Consider the following 18,542-nt stretch of genomic DNA (forward strand, 5'->3'; position numbering starts at 1 on the left):
CCTTCCTTTCTAACACAGAGATAATTTTTTTTCTACATTGTATTTCTGCTACAAACGTTTGATAGCTTATAAAAATCCTTCTCTAAGTAAATTAGTAAGTGAAGAAGGTGGCTTCCTTTAAAGACAAATATTAAACAAATTATAGTGCATGTGGTATTAGGATAAGGCAAAAGTCGTGAGTGTGGTCAGAGTGAAATTAGGGAGATACTGCTATCTCATTCCCTCCCCTTTGCTTCTACAAGTGAAGAAACCGAGGCCTCTTTTGTAATGTTTCACTGAGAGGCTGAGTTGCGAGAGACGAAGCAATTGAGTAGTGGCATCTGTTATGACTGGGCCTTCCCAGGTGGCGCTAGTGGTAAAGAACCCACCTGCCAATGCAAGAGACTTAAGAGACACAGGTTCGATCCCCGGGTCAGGAAGATCCCCTGGATGCGGGCATGATAACCCAGTCCAGTATTCTTGTCTGGAGAATCCCGTGGACAGAGGGGCCTAGGGGTCTACAGTCCACAGAGTCACAAAGAGTCGGACATGACTAAAGCAACTTAGCACACATGTGTGGATCTATTATGACTAGGATGCCCCAAAGGAAGAAGAGGCTGCCCCAGAAGTAACCTGAGTTTGGCCTTGGCATCTGCTTGAACCTTCATGATGGTGATGCCTGACACACAGGGAGGGTGAAAGGAATATCCAAGATGAAAGACTGATCTCTATTTTCTTAGTCTGCTGGGGCTGCCAGAACAAAACACCACAGACTGGGTGGCTTAAGCAGCAGAAACTAATTTTCTCAGAGGGCTGGAGGCTGGATGGTAGATATTAAGGAGCCCTCAGGTTGGTTTCTCCTGAGGCCCATCTCTTTGGCTTGTAGACACCGCCTTCTCATGGCACCCTTACGTGGTCTTTCCTCTGTGCTTGCTTATGCCTTGCTGCTGCTGCTGCTGCTGCTAAGTCACTTCAGTCGTGTCCGACTCTGTGCAACCCCATAGTCGGCAGCCCACCAGGCTCCCCCGTCCCTGGGATTCTCCAGGCAAGAACACTGGAGTGGGTTGCTATTTCCTTCTCCAATACATGAAAGTGAAAAGTGAAAGTGAAGTTGTTCAGTCGCGACCCCATGGACTGCAGCCCACCAGGCTCCTCCGTCCATGGGATTTTCCAGGCAAGAGTACTGGAAAATCCCATGGACGGAGGAGCCTTGGTGTGTCCCAATTTCTTCTCATAAGGACATCAGTCAGATTAGGTTAGGGATCACTCTACAGAAAATTTTAACATATAGTTTTATTTATTTATTTTTGGCTGTGCTGCATCCTCCTGCTGTGCGAGGGCTGTCTCCAGTTGTGGCGAGCAGGGGCTGTTCTTCGCTGTGATGTGTGGGCTCCTCGGTCCAGTGGCTTCTCTTGTGAAGCATGGGCTCTGGCTTCAGTAGTTGCAGTTTCTGGGCTCTAGAGCTCAGTAGTTGTGGCTCACGGGGTTAAGTTGCTCCTCCTCACATGGGATCTTCCCGCACCAGGGATCGAACCTATGTCTCCTGCATTGGCAGAAGGATTCCTTACCACTGAGTCACCAGGGAAGCCCAGGGATAAGTCTGCTACCTTATTTTAACTTAATCACTTCTTTCAAAACCCTATCTTGAAGTCTAGTCACATTTTGAGGTACGAGGGGTGAAATTTCAGCATATTCACATTCACATTTCAATCTAAAGCCCACGTTTAGATTGACAGACACAAACCACAAGTTACTTCAACATTATACTATATTGTTATTGATTGCCACCTGGAGGAATAGCTTTGTTAGAAAAAGGGATTTGTGAGTCCAGGTGGCCAAAAGGCCCGGGAACCTGGGGGAGATGCCTGGAAACTTACAGCAATTTCTACGTAATGATCTGTGGTCCATGAGAAACAGAGAAGCCACAAAGTCACTGAGGAAGTCTGAGGACTACTCTGATGTCATGCTACTGAGAACCTCTCTTTTTTTCTAGTATAACATCTGTAATATGTACGTATTAGAGGTATTCATGGGTTTTGTTGTGGCTGGTGATTTTGGGGAATTGTGGGGAGGGCATTCGAGAGTCTGGAAAAGTTGAGGGGAGCCTGAGGAGAATGAAGGTAAATTCTTCTTTGATGGAAGTAAAAAGCATGGCCAATCTCAATTCAATCTGAATTCAGCTGGTCTCCCCTTATTTATCACAAAGCAAAGTTATGTTTTTTATTATTTAAAAATGTATATTATTATTATTATTACTGGCTTCACTGCACACAGGTTGTGGGATCTTAGTTCCCTGACCAGGAATTAAACCACCCAAGGCAGTGGAAGCATGGAATCCTACCCACTGGACCTCCAGGGAATTTCCCAGAGTTATTTTTTAAAATTGACATGTGGACAGGAAAGAATAGAATCCAGACTTTCTAATAGAAACTTACCTATATAATGAAATAAATAAATGAATAATAATAATAATATCTTCAGATATAGAAATAAAGATACATTTTTTTTTCTGTAATGATAGTAGTAAAGTGTGCTTTTATCTGCATTTGAAAACAGTACTCTTTTTTGAGTGGGAGAAATGTCCCAGAAAAAAATTTATAATAAGATATACATTTAAATCATATAAATTTTCAACTTTTTTGATAAACATAGACAAGTCAATGGCAGTTTTTTGTACAAATATAATTAGAAGCTGATTCTACCTATGTGTTTCCAAAAAACTATTCATAAGTTGGAAAACAATATAATTTTAATTAAAATTTATTAAAAACTTAGCAACTGTTCTCATTAGATAAAAAGTTAAGCTACATAGTAACTCTAGATAGACACAGTTAAATTACAGTTAAATTCTCTTCATTTAAGAGTATTCCTTTCTCACTCTCCAAAAACAATTATAAAATTTTTGGAGGCCCCAAATTGTAGAGCTTAAGACAGATGCCCAGTTTGGCTTTTTGTAAACATATCTGTGGCTGTCCTGCAATTAGTCGTTTCAAGCCATTATGTTTATTCTAGGCTTAAGCAAGCTCATTCCTCAGACTTGAATTCTAACTTCTGGACACTTGGATCAAATTCATCCTACACTGATATTTGAACTCATTCTTAGACCCTGTACAGCTGAATGAGATGAGGCAGAAAGAAATGCCTTTCTATGTCTGGGGTTGGAAGGTGGAACCAGTTTAGAAAGGATATCTAATAAATTCTGAAACATTGGACGGCACTTCTCAGTCCTCAAACTCCCTCATGAAGACATGATCCTTAGGTCTTCACTTTCTTGAGGAAGGGGGAAAAGCACTCATGAAATATTTTCTGGGACCAGTTAGCAGTAGCAAAGTAGGGAGTTCCATGTCAGACCTTTGACTTTGGCGGAAGACTAGAGCTAACTAGGTCTGAGGTCTTGGAGCAAGTTACTCTGATCATCTCAACTTCTGATGTTGTTTCTTAGTCTATAGGAATTACGGGAGATTCCTACAGAGGCAGGGGATAGTGAAGGGGATGGGTAGGGAAGACAGAAGTCGGGACACGTGAAGAGAGAAGAGAACCAAACTTACTGACTGCTTCTGAACCAGTTCATGAACTTCTTGAGACTTTTTCTGATGGCTTTTTCTGATTGCTCAATGATACAGCCTTTTTTTGCCCACACGATGGCACTAGTTGTTTAGAAAACAGCTTAGCTAATGCCAGAAAGCCTGCCAAGGCACTCCTGAATTTGTGGGGAATGAGCTGCAGTTGACGTTTACAGCAATTAATAATGTATTAGAAAATTTACTAACAGGGATAATCCACATTGAGTTAATTAGAAAGCAATTTCAAGACTGGGGAAGTGGGGGAGAAATGAGCGGGTGGGGTGCCGCCTCTCCACCACCGGCGTTGTGACATTCTGCATTATCACTGAAGGCCCTAGTCTAGCAGTGGCCTGTTACGGTTCTGCTTCATTGCCAACTGGAGTTCCTTTCCACGCTAAGAAAAGCAAGAAGGCATTGGGGGCAGGGGAGGGATGCTCCCTTTTCAATGTACTGGAAAGAATCTTGTCCTAGGGCTCCAGAGACCCGTTTGTAGTGCTATTTTTGCTACTAATTCTCATTCCCTCTATGACATTGAATAGGACACTTTGCCCTTTGGGGACTGTTTCTTACTTTTAAGAGACATCCATTGGGTCAGATAACCTCTAAGTTCCCTTCCAGCTCTGGCATTCGATTCAGTGATGTTGGAAGACAAGAGTTTTGTGAGCTGGAGATACACAGATACATGCTTATATACGTAATCACAATGTCGGTAAACAGCATCTGCTGGATTATGATAAGAGCAGAGAAGGCAGTGTTCACACACTCAGACCACAGCTGCAGGAGTAGATTTTGATTGATATCAGCAACTGGAGCTCCTGGCAGTATGGGAGGAAATTGAATTTGAAAAGGTTTTTTAAAAGGGCCTGCAGGGAGTCAGTGGAGGCCACCTGCTAAGGAGGATTTGGGGCTTGGGTGGAGAGGCAGGTGAAGTGAGAGATAGTAGGGTGTCTGTGCACCATACAGAGCAGGACCAGTGCTGGCCCCTTCGACATCTCTAGGATTAACCACAGCTAGTCTCTCAGCCAGGAGGGCTCTACTCAGTGCTGGGACCTGCCTGGCCTTGAACTGTCCAAAGTCTAGTTTCATTCTAGTTGCCCTTTTCATTCTTTTCCTCCTGATAAACTTGGTCAAGATCTGTCTGGCATGTTTTATTTTTAATCTGCTTGGAACAACGTGGAAGTCTTGGCAGCTCTGACTTTGCTGTTTCATGATGGAAATCAAGGTTTGCTCCAGGTGGGGGTCTGTCACATGGCAAAGACTTTGAAATGGGAATAGTGGGTGGAATTTTAGTGGTCAGGAAAAGGGGGCGTGGATTCATGGCTCAGCCTGTTTTCCTGGTGATCCGATGGAGGTGGCATCTCTCAGCAGAGAACAGGAGACAGCTACAAGATTTCAACATGGCTAGGAAAAAGAGGTCCCCAGGTGCAATGGGGAGGGACAGGAAAATATTGGAAATCCTGTCTCTGAAGAATCTGATGTATAAAAATCTAGATTTTCAAATATAAAAAATTAGAAGTGTTTCTTTTGCCTTGTTTTAAATTTTTAATATTTTATTTGTATATCTTGATTTTTTTCTATTTTAAAAGAGACATATGACTGATAAAAACTTAAACAACACAGACATCCTTGGCAAATATGATAAAAGATAAAGCTCTTGTATAATTTGGTTTGTCCCTGGTCCCTATGGCCTGATGCATATTCTTTAATGAGTCTCTTTGAACATCTAATTTTCCTAAGAACAGTTGAAAAGGATTCCATTTATGAATATTTGAGGTTAGAGAAATTTTCCAGCCTGGCGTGGGGTTGAAGGATAAATGACCCACCGACTCTGTTTGCCTTGGACTTTCAGAGTGGAACAGACGGGCCCTCTGCTGCTGCTGCTGCTAAGTCGCTTCAGTCGTGTCCAACTCTGTGCGACCCCATAGACGGCAGCCCATCGGACTCCCCCATCCCTGGGATTCTCCAGGCAAGAACACTGGAGTGGGTTGCCATTTCCCTTCTCCAATGCATGAAAGGTAAAACTGAAAGTGAAGTCGCTCAGTTGTGTCTGACTCTTAGCGACCCCATGGAGTGCAGCCCACAAGGCTCCTCTGTCCATTGGATTTTCCAGGCAAGAGTACTGGGGTGGGGTGCCATTGCCTTCCCCGGACCCTCTAGTGTTACATAAATTCCAAGTGGGTCTGTGGAATTGAAGCCGACCCTTGGAAGCCAGGACTTGCTGCTCTGTTCCAGTTCTGTGAGACATGGCTGTTTCCTTGGTTCCTTCAAGGTGAGGTAAGGTGAGGTGGCTCTCCCTTCTTCTTTCTGTGAGTCCAGTGGAGATGCAGGCTTTTACAGTGTGGGAGCGTGGAAGGGAAGGGAAACTTCCTCCACATCTGCGATGCTCTGACCCCTCTCTACATGACCCCATCGTACAAAGAGGAAATCGAGACCATAAGTCACATCCTGGAGGCCCTGCTTCCTGCTGATTTGAACATGGGCTTCGTTCTCCAGGAACTTCTCAGCTTCCACCTGCCTAGCCTCATGATGGCATTTGAAACTTGGGTGTAAACACAGAAGCTCCTGGAAGACACAGGTCATCTCTCCCAATATTGATTGCAATGGCTCCTGCTCAGTCTTTATGAGCGGAAACTGTGTCCCCCAGGACTGTTGTGTGGTTGGACAGGCCTGAGTAAAAAACAATGGGGATACACGAGGAGGGGGGCTTCCCAGGTGGCTCAGTGGTAAAGAACCTGCCTGACAAGCAGGAGACATGGGTTCGACGTCTGGGTTGGGAAGATCCCCCAGATAAGGAAATGGCAACTCACTCCAGTATTCTTGCCGGGGAAATCTCACGGAAATCTCATTGAGCCTGGCAGGCTACAATCCATGGGGTTGCAAAAGGGTCAGATAAGACTGACTAAACAACAACAACAGCATACTAGGAATGTCTTGGAAGACATGTCCTTCCTTGGAAGCAAAGTTTTGACCAACCTAGACAGCATATTAAAAAGCAGAGACATTACTTTGCCAACAAAGGTCTGTCTAGTCAAGGCTATGGTTTTTCCGGTGGTCATATATGGATGTGAGAGTTGGACTGTGAAGAAAGCTGAGCACCGAAGAATTGATGCTTTTGAACTGTGGTGTTGGAGAAGACTCTTGAGAGTCCCTTGGACTGCAAGGAGATCCATCCAGTCCACCCTAAAGGAAATCAGTCCTGGGTGTTCATTGGAAGGACTGATGCTGAAGGTGAAACTCCAGTACTTTGGCCACCTGATGCGAAGAGCTGACTCATTTGAAAAGACCCTGATGCTGGGAGGGATTGGGGGCAGGAGGAGAAGGGGATGACGGAGGATGAGATGGGTGGATGGCATCACTGACTCAATGGACATGGGTTTGGGTGCACTCCGGGAGTTGGTGATGGACAGGGAGGCCTGGTGTGCTGCGATTCATGGGGTCGCAGAGTCAGACTCGACTGAGAGACTGAACTGAACTGAACTGAGGAATGTCTAGAGAGGGCAGCACAGCACAGAGAAATCCTCGCACCTGATGCTAACAGTTTTTGCTGAAGATGAGAACAAGGCCGCCCCTCACATATTAGCTGAGCACAGGGGTACTTGGTCTAAGAAATGTAAAGGGGATTTGAAACAGAGACCTTGCAGGCTGACTGAAGTTCGTTTCTGAGTCATCCTCACACTCTTGCTGCTGATGGTGCTCAGTATTCTCCTTTTACAGAATAGTGAAGTGGTTGAGAACATGCACTTTGAATCCCACTTCACTATTTAGTGGTGTGTGTCCATGGGTAAGCTTCTCCATTGCTTTAAACTTCTGTGGCTTCTCTTTAGAAAAAATAATGTCAAATGCACAGCGTTGTGGTGACAAATAAGTGATAGTAAGTAAAGTAAAGCACTTGGAAGCCTGGCCTATTGCTCTGGATAATATGGGGCTAATATAATCAATTTTGGGATGTAGACGAGGAGATAGCATCTCATAAATCTGTTACTTGGATTTAAGTAATGTATCCAAGACACAAAGCAATTGAAGGCACAGATCCTGGTCTGTTCCTTTCAAACTCTAGTGATGTCAATGTAGTGCTGTTTCGAGGAGCACAGACTTCCCTTACTGAGAACTGTCCAGGTAGGTCATTTCAAAATTATAAGAAAAGTGATCACAGAGTTAGCATTTGATAAGCACCTATTAAGGGCAGATCTCTGGGCTTCTCAGGTGACTCAGTGGTAAAGAATCTGCCTGCAGTGCAGGAGACGTGAGTTCGATCTCTGGGTTGGGAGGATCCCCTGGAGAAGGAAATGGCAAGCCACTCCAGTATTCTTGCCTGGGAAATCCAATGGACAGAGGAGCCTGGTGGGCTACAGTCCATGGGGTTGCAAAGAGTTGGACACGACTTAGAGACTATACAACAACAAGGGCAGATGCTGTTGCAAGTATTTTCCTATGATAATTCTCACTGTATAAGCTCACTGACTATTTGAGGTATACGTATTTTCATCTTACAGATGAGGAAACTGAGGCACAGGTATAGAACCTTGGCAGAAGTCCGACATTATGTTGACAAGATCACTTCCAGCCAGTCTTGGGGAGTGACCTGGCAGCTCTGGCAGTGTTCCAGCACACACCAGTGTGTGGTTCTACACTCAGGTCCCCCAGCTAAGCTTCCTGGAGAACCAGGTGCCAGCTGGAGCTAGGGGGCTCACGGGCTGTGATTGGCTGCCGTCACTTGTGGTTAGCCCTGTGTGGTGGGGGGAGGCTGGGAAAGGCAGTGGGGACGGATAAATAATGCAGCAGCCTGCCTGAAAGACAGGAGAGCACCCTCTGCCTTCTCTTTGGTATCAAGTGATAGCAACTGAATTGCAGTCTTCCCAACACTTTGCCCAGGCAGCCTGCTGAGCAAGGTAACACTCATGCCTTTCATGCCTTGAGTCACAGTATTTATTATATTTTTATGTTGCTAACTAGAAATACCTGGGCTTTTTCCCTTGTGGGGAATGAGAGGAGGGATCAAGGGAAGCAGACGTATGTTTGGTTTTTCTCTCTAATGTGCTTAAAATAGGAAAGGAACAAGGACCAAGTTGAGGAAGACACTGTATGTTCATAGAGAAGATGCAAAATATCTGAATTACTGTAAATGAGGGCTGTACGCAGAGGAAGGGCTTAGGGAGTGTGTTATTTATTTATCTGGCTGCAGTGTGTGGCTTATGGGGATCTTAGTTCCCTGACCCAGGGGTCAAACATGTGCCCCCAGCAGTGGAAGCTCAGAGTCCTATCCAGTGGACTGCCAGGAATTTCCCAAGTAGTGCCTATTGAAAGGATTTGCCAAACGAATCAGCAGAAGGAAAGGAGTGAGTCTCTTGGAAAAAGTACTGCGCTGATCCAGGCAAGAAAAATAATCAGGAGCAAACAAATTTCAGGGTTGGAGGAAATATGTACTTGCCCAGGTATTTGCCAAGAATTGTCAGGAATTTCCTGAGCTGCATCAGATTAAGTAGGGGAGCAGTATTTCCCAAAGCATGACCTGTGGGCCCCTAGTAGCAGTGCCACTGAAATGCTTGTTAAAAAAATACAATTTCTGGACTCTGTCCCAGATGGAGAATCAGACTCTCTGGGACTTGATGAGCTGTATCATTGTTTTAAAACACACGAGCTCCCTAGTGATGCTGGCACATAGCAATTTTGAGAACTGCCACTGTAGAGACCCCACACAGAGGTTACATTCGTGAGCAGGATTCCTGAACAGGGGCTGTGACAGTGCACTTCTCTTTCTGAAGTAGTTCAAGCAAGAATTTGCCTGGAGGAAGAGCAAGAATCTTCAGGTCATTTTGTAGATGCCTTGAGACATAAAAAGGCTTTTGATGCTGTCAGTTTTTTGATGTTGGTGTTTGGCAAAAAGTAGACAATAGTGATTTGTGGAGTGAATGAATAAATGAACGAATGAGTGCAACGGGTGTGACAACAAGGGGTCACGCTTGGGCACACAGTAGTCACTCAAGCATTGTGTGGGGACCAAAGACGTTAAGAGGAGGGACTGTGGACCAAGTACTAGCATGTATGTGTGTGCAAAGTAGGGGGCTGCGCTGGGAGTGGGGGCAGTGCTGCAGCTCTGTCTTCCAAAATAACTGATGATGCACTCATATGAATGACAGTTTCTGCCCCAGCCAAGTCACCTTAGACTGGCTGCCAAAGTGAATCCACGCCCTGTAGGGAGAAGGACCTCTCCAGCTGTGATGGAAGGTGATAGCAATGCTGAGAGGGCAGAGCATGATGGGAATAGGGCTGAGCCAGCAACAACCACCCTGCGTTATAGAGTCTGACGCTGGTCCACCACTGAGATCCTTTGTTAGAAGAGAGGAGATCAAGAGTTTGCAAGATTGCCAGATGTCCAAAAACAAACAAACAAAATGACCACAAGATAACTCTTTCATGGTTCTAACTTCATGCTGTCTGCAAGTCCATATTTCAGTCCCCATGCAACTTGTTTGGGATTCCCAGGTGGCTCAGTGCTAAAGAATCTGCCTGTCAACTCAGGAGATATGGGTTCGATCCTTGGGTCAGGAAGATCCCCTGGAGAAGGAAATGGCAACCCGCTCCAGTATTCTTGCCTGAGAAATCCCATGGACAGAGGAGCCTGGCAGGCCACAGTCCATGGGGTCACAAAGAGTTGGACACAACTGAGCAGCTGAGAACGCAAGCACATGTTTACCAGAAAAGAAAAGCTAAGAATGGTGGTCAGACTTGACACTTGGCCAAACTTTTCTGGGAGGAAATTTAGGAAGAAGTATGGGAAAATGAGGAAGGAGAAGAGGGTGTCAGAGGCTGAGGTGGCTGGATGGCATCACCAGTGCAATGAACATGAACTTGGGCAAACTCCAGGAGATGGTGAGGAACAGGGAGGCCTGGTGTGCTGCAGTCCATGGGGTCACAAAGAGTCAGACACGACGGCAACTGAACAACAACAACAATGGAAAAATGACTATGGGTACATAGAAATCTAGCCTCAAAAATGTTTTTTTCCCTAAAGTGAATATATCACAAAATTTTTAAAAATAATACATATTTGTTGTGAAAATTCTAGTGATATAAAAATGAATTAAATAGAAAATTAGACATCTTACCAGTATCAATTCTATTTTCTTAAGAGTTGACATTGTGAAGGTTTCCACGCATACCCTTCCAGACTGTCTATATTTTCAGATATATACAAATATGAACAAATATGCAAGAATGAGGTCTTACTATACTTGCTATTGTTGTTCTTGTCTCTGCTTTGTCATGTGGGCATCATTTTATATCTTGGTGTATATAGAAATTGCATGTATGTATCAATGCATATAGAAAATTTTAATTTCTGTGCTGTTTTCCATTGTGTATCTGGTCCATAGTTTGTTTAATAATGCTTGGTGATTATTTATGCTGTTTTCTATTTTGCAAAGTAAGTAAAAAAATTTTTTAAACACATTTAAAATTGTTTTCTTTCTCTCTCTCCATATAAAATATCACTATGGGAATAACCTGTGGGAATGTTTTTTAGAAGTTTCTAAAATCAGATTTATTTCACCAAAGATAAGATATATTTAAACTTTCAAAAGACATTGCTACATTTTCCACTAGAAATATTATACCAATTTACATTCCTCCTAAGAATGTATGAAGATACCCTCAATCCCCATACCTTCACTAATGCTGATGAGCATCAATCTCCTGTTTTTAATCTTTGCTAATCAAATAGATAAATGATATCTGATTAGAACTAGTTATTAAAAGTTCTATCTTCTAAAAATAATAGATGCTTATTTCAGAGGCGGTTAAAATCCTCCCCAAGGATAAAAAATATAAAACATCTATAGCTTTCACCTGCGTGCATGCTAAGTTGCTTTAGCTGTGTCCAACTCTTTGTGACCGTATGGACTGTAGCCCTCCAGGCTCCTCTGTCCATGGGATTCTCCAGGCAAGAATACTGGAGTGGGTTACCAAACCCACCTCTAGGGGATCTTCCCAACCTAAGGATCAAAACTGTATCTCTTCTGTCTCCAGCATTGGTAGGCGGGTTCTTTACCACTAGCGCCACCTGGGGAAGCCTCATAGGTGTCACACATCACCACTATTAGCTTCTTGGTATATGTTTACCTAAAAAACAGAAGAGTAACACATTTTCCCTACTCCATTCTTGCTTCTAGTTTGGATAAACTTGTAGCAGCTAAATAGAAAAACAATCTAATAAGTAAATTTGATTTGGATGTCAGTGGCTAATAATAGCTTGGTGATGGTACTCTTTCTGGGAGTACTTTCACAAATGTATTTCAGCTGATTTTGATAGACTATTTTAGGGTAGTGGGAGTCAAGGGGAGGTGTGGGTAGAGAGGGGAGACAGTTCTAGGGCTCCTTCTAACATGCCTTGACTTACTGATTGTGAAAGTTCAATATTTAACTTGAATAACTCTAGAGATGGTCATGCATTTTTAAAAAGAAGAATTCAAAGTTTTATCTTGGAATTCCAGAGAACTAGTGTGCTAGAAAAAGACAGGGAAGGGGAAGGCTAAAGAAATGAAAAAGACACTTGGGAATGAGTTCAAACCAAGGCGACAGAGGGGGCATGGGAAGGCCCCTGACCCTGACCCAGGACAGAATTTAGGAACATAATTGAACCGTATGCAACTTTGAGGTGTTGGTTGGGCTGCAGCTGAAACACTTCTGAGGTTAAGGAGACCTTTGAAATGGTTTGGAACTGTTTGGTTCTCACACAGTCCTGCATACAGAACAAGGTAACAGGATTTCCTTTTCAACCAAGACTTGGAAGTTGGCTATTAGCTTTTACAAAAAACATGAACCTCTGAAGCGAAATGCATGCAAGATGGAGCAGACTTCAGCGGTTTAAAGGACAGCCTGCCAGGAAACTGTTGGCAGCCGTCAGGACAGCCCTCGTGGCTTCCCCCTGCCCACCCGCCTCCCACCTCCAATCCCACCTCTGGGCAAAGTGTGCTCCTCTGAGGGTTAGTCTCCATGACCACATGACTAGAAAAACATCATCAATTTGGCTAGTTAGTTAGTTAATTGAGGGGAAAATGTTATTTAATATAATCGCCAAGTCAAGAGCATTAAACCAGGGACTTCCCTGGCAGTCCAAGTAATTAAGACTTTGCCTCCCAGTGCAGGGGTTGTAGGCTGGATCCCTGATCAGGGAGCTAGGTTCCTGCATGCCTCACAGCAACCCCCACCAAAAAAAAAAAAAAAAAGCCCCAAATATAAAACAGAAGCAATATTGTAGCAAATTAAACCAAGACTTTAAGAAAAAGAGCATTAATCCAGCCAAATGTGGGATATATAGATGACAGTTTGAACATACAGTTGCTGTTTTTTCCAGTTACGTGTACTAAAGAATTTTGAGAATATTGGGCTAACTGGGTCTAGAGATACTCAAATGGCATTTTAAGACTTTTTCTCTACAGTGCCATGATGTCTACACCACAACCCAGATTGCTAGGGTTTCCTGAAATGTACAATTGCTAATGTTTTTCAAAGGAGAAAAATATTACTCCCACCTCTTCTTATTACAAACTATAGAGCTAATTAATGATCAGTGCCTGGTAATGACTTTCAGGATGGCCTGTGGAATTTTATCTGAAAATACTCAAATTTTTCATCTTAAAAGTTCTTCAGAATCTTTGTACATGCACACGGTGGTTTGTTTCAGGTTTAGAGAGTTCTGTGGGGTTTGTTTCTAATGGAGACACAGCCTTTTAATTTACAGCAGCGTTCACTAATTAAAATTGTAAGCATAATTACTATCCATGATACTTATTATTAGCATGCATTCATAAAGCTCAAAATTCACTTCATCCTTTCAAGTACTGAGTAATTAGTTTCTTTGGCTTTGTAGCTTTATCACCCTTTTATGTCCCGTTTGGAAGAAATAAACAATCAACCTCCTGGGAGACAGCTTTAAAAAGCTGGAAATATATTGTCCAGCTAGTGCAAAGAGGCTGATACAATGCAGAGAATATGACTTTTCTTTGGTTTTAGTAGTCAGTTTTTTCTTGCATTTATTTGGCAAACCACTATTGAGCATGTAAGGTGTACTAGGAACCTTGGGGATACAGAGGTAAATCATTCAGAGATTTTTGTCCTCGAAGACCTTAAGGTTTTAATGAAAGGGAAATAATGTTGTACATATGGTATGTACATCAACTGTACCTCAACAAAAATAATAAACTAAAATATAAGGTTGTACACATATATGTAAAATAAACTATGGTGGTGCATGTACTTACATACCTGGTTTAAATGACCATCTACACTGTAAGAACAGGGAATGACTCTATTCTCTGATATATGATCAGCACCTAACATAGTATATTAATATAGGAGATTTAATAATTAACTTTCTGGATGATTTAATAGGTGAATAATTAAATGTACTAATCTGTATTCTTTCCAAGATGCATCAGTGGGATGTTGACATTTTTTCCTCATCTGACTTGTTTTCATTGTTTCCAGGTATCAGCCAGCATGGCTGTCTCTCTGCTACCCACCCTGGGACTCAGTTCTGCCCCAGATGAAATCCAGCATCCACATATTAAATTTTCAGAATGGAAATTTAAGCTGTTCAGGGTGAGATCCTTTGAAAAGGCCCCTGAAAATGCTCAAGCAGAAAAGCAAGATTCCTCTGAGGGAAAGCCCTCTCTAGAGCAATCTCCAGCAGCCCTGGACAAGGCTGGTGGTCTGAAGCCAGCCCTGACTCAACCGCCGTTAAAGCCGCACCCAAAATTTCTGAAAAAATCCCATGATGATGGAAAAGCAAGAGACAAAGCAATCCACCAAGCCAACCTGCGACATCTCTGCCGCATCTGTGGGAATTCTCTCAAAGCTGATCGGCACCACAGGAGATATCCAGTCCACGGGCCCGTGGATGGCAAAACCCAAGTCCTCTTACGAAAGAAGGAAAAGAGGGCCACGTCCTGGCCAGACCTCATTGCCAAGGTCTTCCGGATCGACGTGAAGGCAGATGTGGACTCGATCCACCCCACTGAGTTCTGCCATAACTGCTGGACCTTCATGCACAGGAAGTTCAGCAGTGCCCCGTGTGAGATTTACTCTTGGAGAAACACAGCGATGGAATGGCACCCCCACACACCATCCTGTGACATCTGTGATGCTGCCCGTCAAGGACTCAAGAGGAAGAGTCAGCCGCCAGACTCTCAGCTCAGCAAAAGACTCAGAACTGTGATCGACCGAGCGAGACGAGCCCGACGGCACAAGAGAAGAACCCAGGACAGGATCAGCAGCAAGGAACTGATGAAGAAGATTGCCAACTGCAGTAAGATACACCTCAGTACCAGGCTCCTGGCAGTGGACTTCCCAGCGCACTTTGTGAAATCTATCTCCTGCCAGATTTGCGAACACATTCTGGCGGACCCCGTGGAGACCAACTGTAAGCACGTCTTTTGCAGGATCTGCATTCTCAGATGCCTCAAAATCATGGGCAGCTATTGTCCTTCCTGCGGGTATCCCTGCTTCCCCACCGACCTGGAGAGTCCCGTCAAGTCTTTTCTGAGCATCTTGAATTCCCTGATGGTGAAATGTCCAGCAGAGGAGTGCGATGAGGAGGTCACCTTGGAAAAATACAATCACCATGTCTCAAGCCACAAGGAATCGAAAGAGACTTTTGTGCATATCAATAAAGGGGGCCGGCCCCGCCAGCATCTCCTGTCCCTGACCCGCCGGGCTCAGAAGCACCGTCTGAGGGAGCTCAAGATGCAGGTCAAGGCTTTCGCCGACAAGGAGGAAGGTGGAGATGTGAAGTCGGTGTGCCTGACCTTGTTCCTGCTGGCGCTGAGAGCAAGAAATGAGCACAGACAAGCAGATGAGCTGGAGGCCATCATGAAGGGACGGGGCTCCGGCCTGCAGCCGGCTGTCTGCTTAGCCATCCGCGTCAACACCTTCCTCAGCTGCAGCCAGTACCACAAGATGTACAGGACTGTGAAGGCCATCACCGGGAGGCAGATTTTCCAGCCTCTGCACTCCCTTCGGAGTGCTGAGAAAGTCCTTCTGCCAGGCTACCACCCCTTCGAGTGGCAGCCACCTCTGAAGAACGTGTCTTCCAGCACTGACGTGGGCATTATTGATGGACTGTCCGGACTGGCCTCCTCTGTGGACGATTACCCGGTGGACACCATCGCCAAGCGCTTCCGCTATGATGCAGCTTTGGTGTCCGCTCTGATGGACATGGAAGAAGACATCCTGGAGGGCATGAGAGCCCAAGAGCTGGACGACTACCTGAATGGCCCCTTCACCGTGGTGGTGAAGGAGTCTTGTGATGGGATGGGAGACGTCAGCGAGAAGCACGGCAGCGGGCCGGCAGTTCCGGAAAAGGCGGTTCGGTTTTCCTTTACGGTCATGAAAATCAGCATTGCTCATGGGTCACAGAACGTGAAGGTGTTCGAAGAAGCCAAGCCTAACTCCGAGCTGTGCTGCAAGCCACTGTGCCTCATGCTAGCCGATGAGTCTGACCACGAGACCCTGACGGCCATCCTGAGCCCTCTGATTGCTGAGAGGGAGGCCATGAAGAACAGCGAATTAATGCTGGAGATGGGAGGCATCCTCCGGACTTTCAAGTTCATCTTTAGGGGCACAGGCTACGACGAGAAACTGGTCCGGGAAGTGGAAGGTCTCGAGGCTTCTGGCTCAGTGTACATTTGCACCCTTTGTGATGCCACCCGCCTGGAGGCCTCTCAAAATCTGGTCTTCCACTCCATAACCAGAAGCCATGCTGAGAATCTGGAGCGCTATGAGGTCTGGCGTTCTAACCCCTACCATGAGACGGTGGAGGAACTGCGGGACCGGGTGAAGGGGGTCTCGGCCAAACCCTTCATTGAGACGGTCCCTTCCATAGATGCACTCCACTGCGACATCGGCAATGCGGCTGAGTTCTACAAGATCTTCCAGCTGGAGATCGGAGAGGTGTATAAGAACCCCAACGCCTCCAAAGAGGAAAGGAAAAGATGGCAGGCTACCCTGGACAAGCACCTCCGGAAGAAGATGAACCTAAAGCCCATTATGAGGATGAATGGCAACTTTGCCCGGAAGCTCATGACCAAAGAGACAGTGGAGGCAGTTTGTGAATTAATTCCCTCCCAGGAGAGGCACGAAGCTCTGAAGGAACTGATGGACCTTTATTTGAAGATGAAACCCGTCTGGCGCTCCTCATGCCCTGCTAAAGAGTGCCCGGAATCCCTCTGCCAGTATAGCTTCAATTCACAGCGCTTTGCTGAGCTCCTCTCCACCAAGTTCAAGTATAGATATGAGGGCAAAATCACCAATTATTTTCACAAAACCTTGGCTCACGTCCCTGAGATTATTGAGAGGGATGGCTCCATTGGGGCGTGGGCAAGCGAGGGAAATGAATCTGGCAACAAACTGTTCAGGCGTTTCCGGAAAATGAATGCCAGGCAGTCCAAGTACTATGAAATGGAAGATGTTTTGAAACATCACTGGTTGTATACCTCCAAATACCTGCAGAAGTTTATGAATGCTCATAAAGCCCTGAAAGACTCGGGGTTTACCCTAAACTCGCAGGGAGGCTTAGGGGACTCGTTAGACCTAGAGGAATCCCCAGAATCCCAAGATTCAATGGAATTTTAAGCAGGGCAGCCGCTTGTGAGTTGGTTTTGCAAACATGTTTTCCTCTGGATGGCATGAGGCCTTCTCCTGGTACCCTGCACTCCAGCGTGTGGGGCTTCACCACCCAGGCAGTGGTAGGTTGGAGAGGCTGCCGATGCTGAACCCATGTCAGGAATGGGTAACTGGTGAGCTGATTGCTTGAGCTGTTTAGGGAGTTCAAAAATGCAACAGGGGACATCAGTTATTTGAAAGCTCAATAGCTGAGAGGAGGAGTAACTGCAGAGAGTGGAGATGAACAAAGATAGGTATGTGTGTGACTGAGTGATGTGAAAATCAAAGTCAGGGTTGCCAAAGAGCCCAGGAGAGAAATTTGACTTGTGGTCTCCATCCCTCCACCAAGTTACTCTAGTTTATATTGAGCTGTGTTTTTTTAAATTTCATTTTTGTAGAATTCTTTGTTTTATAAATTTCACATATTTTGGCTTATTCTACAAGATTCAGAACAGCTTTCCAGATATCTGTAGCAATAACATCTTCCTTGTGTATGGTACAGTGACCTTAACAAAGTGCTCTTGGTTGCATCCTGTCATTTGGTACACTTATGCAGAAATACCCTACATTCAGAATATTTTTGGAAAATCAGTCCTTTTCTGAATTTAAATGATGTTTCTTTTGTAATGGTTGGAGTTTAGGAGATCATCTGTACCATGGATTTTTCAATAACAAAGTTAGAAGAATAGAACTGTTAGCTGCAGTTAGTTATTAATCTTGTGGTAGTACATGTTTAGTTTGTTATCAGTAGCAAAGTATGATCTTTATTTTCACTTTTAACTAGATTCTTCAAATGATTGTCCATACAATCTCAAAGCCACAGGGGCCTTTTTTGTTTTGCTTTTACTTAAAAAAAATTATTTCTAATGGGAGGATAATTGCTTTGTAATGTTGTGTTGGCTTCTGCCATATATCAACATGAATCAGCCATAGGTATACACATGTCCCTCTTCTCTTGAACCTCCCTCTCACCTTCCACTCCACAGTGGTCTTTTAAATCTGGGTTTGTTTACAGATTTAATGTCTTGCTGAAAATTTCTGCCAGGTTTTCTCCATATGAAACCTGGATCAATTTTACTAAATCTAGTTTTCACGGAGTCTTTCCCTCTACATTATGTTATTTTTTCTATTTATTTTTTTTTTCTATTATGATCAGTTTAATTTCAGTGTATTAAGGTTTTTGTAGCAGGAAATTGTTGTACTTTTCTCACCTGCTAAGTTTAGAGGGAGGGCTTCCCAGATGGTGTCAATGATAAAAAATCTGCCTGCCAATGCAGAAGATGAAAGAGAGGTGGGTTTGATCCCTGGGTTGGGAAGATCCCCTGAAGTAGGAAATGGCAA

At 44.4% G+C, this 18,542-nt stretch overlaps 1 protein-coding gene across 1 annotated transcript; it reads left to right on the forward strand.

Annotated features, from left to right (window-relative positions):
• Positions 1 to 14,039: 14,039 nt before the first annotated feature.
• RAG1 (recombination activating 1) lies at positions 14,040 to 17,171 on the forward strand. Its single transcript, XM_040259019.1, has one exon. It carries the CDS (start codon positions 14,040 to 14,042, stop codon positions 17,169 to 17,171), a length of 3,132 nt encoding a protein of 1,043 aa, XP_040114953.1.
• Positions 17,172 to 18,542: the final 1,371 nt, after the last annotated feature.

The sequence above is a fragment of the Oryx dammah genome, unplaced genomic scaffold, assembly GCF_014754425.2.
Source record: "Oryx dammah isolate SB20612 unplaced genomic scaffold, SCBI_Odam_1.1 HiC_scaffold_17, whole genome shotgun sequence".
NCBI lineage: Eukaryota > Metazoa > Chordata > Mammalia > Artiodactyla > Bovidae > Oryx > Oryx dammah.

What these genes read in the sequence shown, in the direction of transcription:
- RAG1 (XM_040259019.1), top strand. Translation starts at nt 14,040, where the DNA reads ATGGCTGTCTCTCTGCTACCCACCCTGGGACTCAGTTCTGCCCCAGAT.